At 40.3% G+C, this 6,000-nt stretch overlaps 1 protein-coding gene across 11 annotated transcripts in view; it reads left to right on the top strand.

Annotated features, from left to right (window-relative positions):
• SP4 (Sp4 transcription factor) overlaps positions 1-6,000 on the top strand; it is a 72,451-nt gene continuing 66,451 nt past the window's right edge. For 9 of the 11 annotated variants that reach the window (XR_004957324.1, XR_004957323.1, XR_004957327.1 and 6 more), the window contains exons 1-2: positions 376-772; positions 1,273-2,824. Coding sequence is in view for 6 of the 11 variants with exons in the window: in XM_036246548.1 (XP_036102441.1) it covers positions 386-772; positions 1,273-2,824 (1,939 nt within the window). In the remaining 5 variants the exon portion in view is untranslated. Of the gene's footprint in view, positions 220-375; positions 773-1,272; positions 2,825-6,000 lie in introns of those variants that run through there. The other 2 variants (XM_036246551.1, XM_036246553.1) reach the window with 2 other exon arrangements.

The raw sequence follows: 6,000 nt of genomic DNA, 5'->3' as shown, positions 1-6,000 counted from the left end.
ATCAAGGGCGAGTCAGCCGGGCTCGGGCGGAGAGAGGAGCTGCTACGCCACAGCCCAGCGGCGGCCATTCGCGGAAAAAGAGGCAGAGCCTGTGCCAGCTACAGCCTCCTCCGAGCCACCGCGGGCGGGCGGGACCGGCCTCTCCTCCCGCCTCGCCCCCACCCACCTCTATCCCAGTGTCTCCGTCTGAGGGTTTGTCCTGTTAATGCGGGATGAGCGGTACGTATTCTCCACCCCCCTCGGTCTCCTTCACCGCCTCCCTCCCTCCCTCCTCCAGACCCTGCTCGGTTCTCCCCCTCCCCCGGGGCCGATGAGATGCTTTAAGGGGAGGAGGAGAGGGCGGGAGGGAATCAGGGGGAGGGAAGGAGGGTTGTGTTTTGTCTTAATGTCTGAGAGAGAACAACCTCCTTTTGGGTGTTGCTCTGGAGCCGATGGGTCGGGTTTCAAACCACGTTTTGTGATATCCCCCTCCTCCCTTCCCTCCTTCTCCCCCACCCCCTGCCGGTGTGCGTTGATCGCGGGTTTATGGAGATTAATGTTCGAGGGCGAGGAAGAGAAGAGGAGAGGGGGAAGACGAATAATAATAATCCTAATAACCTGTTGTCGTGTCTGTGTGTGTGTGTGTGTGTGTGTGTGTGTGTGTTGGGGGGTTGTTGCAGATCAGAAGAAGGAGGAGGAGGAGGAGGCGGCGGCCGCGGCGATGGCTACAGAAGGAGGGAAAACCTCTGAGCCAGAGAATAACAATAAAAAACCCAAAACCTCAGGCTCCCAGGTAAAAGAAAACATATAGAAAAATTCGTCAGGGAACGTAAGGGGAAAGAGGGAGTTATACCCTTTAAATGCCCAGAAGTGAAGAACAGGATAAAAATGTTGATCCACTCGAAGCATCTTTCTGAGAGTGAGGAAGTTAAATTGTAAATTTATAAAGATTTCACATGTTTGAGGGTAACGTTGGTTAAAATTACACCAGGAACTCAGACTATAAGAAAACGGTGTGTATGTTTCCCAAGGGCATTTTGAGTTTAGGAAAATGACACTCTTAAAGTTTGTTAGACATTTCCTTTTATTTAAACTTTATATTACAGAATCAGCTTCCTTATTTCTATATGTTACTGTTTTTGTCAATATTTCTTTTTTATTTCTGCCACTTCCTGAGTAACTTCTGAGATATAGAGCTGTCAAAATAAATAAATAAGCCCCTCCCAACTACTGGCCTCCACTAAATCTGCCCACTTTTCTCCTTCCCCCCCCTTACCATCCTGTTTTGGGTAGGACTCTCAGCCCTCTCCTCTGGCTTTACTGGCAGCTACTTGCAGCAAAATAGGGACTCCTGGTGAAAATCAAGCAACTGGACAACAACAAATTATTATAGATCCAAGCCAAGGATTGGTGCAACTTCAAAATCAACCACAACAGCTAGAACTGGTAACAACACAACTTGCTGGAAACGCTTGGCAACTCGTTGCCTCCACTCCTCCTGCTTCGAAAGAAAATAATGTTTCTCAACCAGCTTCTAGTTCATCTAGTTCTTCCAGCAGTAATAACGGGAGTGCATCTCCTACAAAAACTAAATCAGGTAATTCTTCCACCCCTGGTCAATTTCAAGTCATACAAGTACAAAATCCAAGTGGGAGTGTACAGTACCAAGTGATTCCACAACTTCAGACAGTGGAAGGCCAGCAAATTCAGATCAATCCAACCAGTAGTTCATCTCTCCAGGATTTGCAGGGTCAAATTCAGCTCATTTCTGCAGGTAATAATCAAGCTATCCTCACAGCTGCTAACAGGACAGCTTCTGGGAATATTCTTGCTCAAAACCTGGCAAATCAGACAGTTCCAGTCCAAATTAGACCTGGTGTTTCAATACCACTGCAGTTACAGACCCTTCCTGGTACTCAGGCTCAAGTTGTAACAACTCTACCAATTAACATTGGAGGAGTGACTTTAGCTTTGCCAGTGATAAACAACGTGGCTGCAGGAGGAGGGACCGGACAGGTTGGCCAGCCTGCTACTACTACTGATAGTGGGACTTCTAATGGGAGTCAGTTAGTTTCCACACCCACCACTACCACTGCTTCTGCCAGTACTATGCCAGAATCTCCCTCCTCCACTACCTGCACAACCACTGCTTCAACATCTCTGACCAGCAGTGATACGTTAGTGAGCTCAGCAGATACGGGCCAGTATGCAAGCACATCAGCCAGTAATTCAGAACGCACCATTGAAGAATCTCAGACACCTGCTGCTACTGAGTCTGAAGCCCAGAGCTCCAGTCAGCTTCAGTCTAATGGACTACAGAATACACAGGATACATCAAATTCTCTTCAGCAGGTGCAAATTGTAGGCCAGCCTATCTTACAACAGATCCAGATCCAACAGCCTCAGCAACAGATTATTCAAGCTATTCCACCACAGTCATTTCAACTCCAGTCAGGGCAGACAATTCAGACCATCCAGCAGCAGCCTTTGCAGAATGTTCAACTGCAAGCAGTAAATCCGACTCAGGTGCTTATCAGGGCTCCAACTTTAACACCTTCAGGGCAAATCAGCTGGCAAACTGTACAGGTTCAGAATATTCAGAGTCTTTCCAATTTGCAAGTTCAGAATGCTGGGTTATCCCAACAATTAACCATCACCCCAGTGTCTTCAAGTGGTGGCACAACTCTTGCTCAGATTGCTCCTGTGGCTGTTGCTGGTGCCCCAATAACTTTGAATACTGCCCAGCTTGCATCAGTGCCTAACCTTCAGACAGTGAGTGTTGCCAACCTGGGTGCAGCAGGTGTTCAAGTGCAAGGAGTTCCAGTTACAATCACCAGTGTTGCAGGTAAGTTACTACAGTCTTCTCTTTAAGGACTTTTTATACAGTTTTTAATAAAGATCAGTTATTGCTTTTCTTTGTTAATTCTTAGATTTGATGTAGACCTCTGAAGTAAACATAATCATAAGGGTTCTAAAATACACAGAAATGCTATACTATCATAACCGAATCATCAGTGTGACCTGTTCACATTTGTACATTTTAGTGTTAGGTTTTATGTGTTAAATTTATTAGACAGTTTTATAAAATTCTCCCATGGAGCAAAACTTCCTGATTAGAATCATAATAGTCTTCTGGAATTTAGAGATCATATTTGAGTACACTTGGACTCTTCTGAAAGAACTCCAGTCACGGTGATGTTTGTATCTTCCTTCAGGGAAAGTAGGTCTAAATCTGAATTAGTATACAGTTGTGAGCCTGTTGAAGTTTTAATTCTACTTTGTAATAAGGCTTACTTTTTCTTAAATTGGTAGTTACTTCTCATGTTTCAGCATCTTGTGCCCCATGTTTTTGCGTTTTATTATATAGCACTGTTTTAAACAAGGTATTGATGCAGTTAAGAGATAAAATTTTACATTACAAGTTGTTTGATTAACTTTTGTCTACCCTTTTGCTAAAACCAGGATTTGTTCAGGCTTTTGAATTAATAGTCCTTCACATATAAAATTATATTTAAGAAAATCTTACAGTAGTTTCGTTATTTATAGGTATTTTTAGTGTGAAGTTGATGGGAAAGAAATTGAAGATAGTAAAGTGTCATTAACTAGAATTAATTGTGGCAAGGTTATTTTAAAATCAGTTATAAAGTAGTAATTTGTTACACATATACATAATACTTCTGAAGTATTTGGAAAGCTAGTTTTAAGTATTTTACTATTTCTGGGCCTGTCTTATTTTACCCACTACCCATTGTGTCCGAGTAATTCAATACTTTTCATTGATTCTGATTTAGTGAAAACATAGTTGTCATTTTAGTGCCTTTGATGTTTTCAGATCTCTTTAGTTAAATATTTGTGTTTAGATAATCTGAAATGAATAAGCATATCACTTTTGAATGACCTTTCTTAAAACAACTTTCAGAAAAATTATGCTAGGGTTTTTTGGTTTTGTTTATAATTAATATCTAAAGTGGGTGGAATATATTTAAAATTGGAAATTGCTGGATAGAGGTCTCTGATTCAGGAGAACAGAGATTACATGTTTTATTTAGATACCATTACCTCTAAACCAGAGCTATCCAGTAGAGTTTTCTGTGATGATGGAAACATTCTATGTCTGTTTTATCCAGTATATTAGTCACCAGCCATGTGTGACTATTGAGCACTTAAAATGTGGCTACTGCAACTGAGGAACTGAATTTTAAATTTTATTTACTTTTAATTTAAATAGCCACATGTGGCCAGTGGCTCCTGCTTTGACAGCAGTTACCTAGTCAAGGAGTATTTGAGTGTGGCATTTTTTCCCCTAAAACTATTGCAGCACAGTTATATAAGTGCTTCCCTGGATTACAGTTAGCTTGCTTTGTTCCTACTCTTTTTCTAAATATTGACAATCACTTTAGTATTTTAGAAAAATGACTGTTTTTGGTGGGTCGAATGACAGTTTGCATTGTCAGTGCAAAAATTATTTCACTTATATTTCATCTCATCTGTTAAACGTTAGTGAATTATTCAGAGAATGAAGTAATTTATAATTTAGCTTAAATATAATTAGTTTTGTTCTCTAATTAATATCTTTTGCAACCCAGAGTTCTTCCCTTGCCCATTGTGAGGGTAAGCCAATGTTAACTGAGAATATGATCTTCTGACCTTCTAACCGAGATTGACTCGAATAATGCATTATTATAAATGCAGGATCTAGCTTCTAGAACTGGAGCGGGAGAGGGGGGATGTGGTCAAGAGATATACCTTTCCAAAAAACTTTCCAGGTGATTTTAAGCCTCACTTGAAATTTGAGAACCAAGTGTCTAGTCATCAGCAATGAACCAGAAGGCAAAATGTAGAAGCAGGTGACTGGCAAGCGAGTTCATATGTGCCTCAGAGAATTTTGATGGCAAATACAATTTACAGTTTTTATTCCATGAACATCTATTGACTGGCTGTATTTAGTTCATTGTCGGGGATAATTTTTTTATTTAAAGAATTTACACAATGGCGGGGGCAGGGGGCACTGAAATATATGAAGAAATTTGAACTTTACATAGTTGGATTTTTTTTCTCCTGAAACCAAAGATCTTAAATTTTGTTGATGTTGAAGAAGAGTATATGTTCTAATAGATAATGCTCAATCATTATAAGATGATAGCCATATTACAAAGACCAGAAATGGACCCTGATTTCTACAAATCATTGCAGTTAATCTGGGCCTAGTTGTTTGCAGATTTACCTAACTTCCTAGCACAGTAGGACTTGACAAATGTCTGCTGAATTAAGGTATAGAAGATGATGGAGAAGATTATAATTTGAAATTGGGAGCAATGCCCTGGAGTAGTTTTGATGGAGTTAATGAAATAGCTCTGATTTAATTAATTTCTTTTGATTTTGAGTTTTAAAGACATTGAGTAGTGGGGCATGAGGTACTTTACTGTCTCTAGAAGGTGGAGAATGAACAGTAAGTGCCTATATATATTCCTTTTATAAATGAGTCCTGGAAGTTCAGATCTTTTACTTTGCGTCCCCATTCACTTTTTAGTACTTTTTAATTATTTCATGCCCTCCTGCACACCCCCCACCCCTCCAGGGGAATGGGATAGTTTAATTTTGTTTAACTTATAGAAAAAAATTGCTCTGAATATTTATGACAACTACTACCGGGGCTTGAAAAAATTATTAGTAGTCAGCTTTGACAGAAAGTAATAAATAGCTAGATCAAGAACAAGGGACTAGAAGTTTTCCACCATCCATCCTCATGTTACTCTTCAAGATGTAAGACAAGGGTCTGGATGACATGGGCAGAAAAAGAAGAAAAAAAACTGTACAAAGTAAATTGAAGGAAACTAGTTTTTGAAGCTGGGGAGCTTCATACTTGATTTTATGAAATGAAACTGTTAGTGACAACCTACGGTGATACTCTTTCCTTGATAATGTATTCAGCATAATGTGTTTCTGTGGTTTGGTCTCAGCTTGAAATCCAGTGTTCTGGGCTAAGCATGTAACATTTAATTAGTTAGACTTGTAGTAGGA

This window comes from Molossus molossus, unplaced genomic scaffold (assembly GCF_014108415.1).
Source record: "Molossus molossus isolate mMolMol1 unplaced genomic scaffold, mMolMol1.p scaffold_m16_p_7, whole genome shotgun sequence".
In the NCBI taxonomy this organism is placed as follows: domain Eukaryota; kingdom Metazoa; phylum Chordata; class Mammalia; order Chiroptera; family Molossidae; genus Molossus; species Molossus molossus.
The sequence above is the reverse complement of the archived record's forward strand: the minus strand, read 5'-3'. Positions and strand labels throughout refer to the sequence as shown.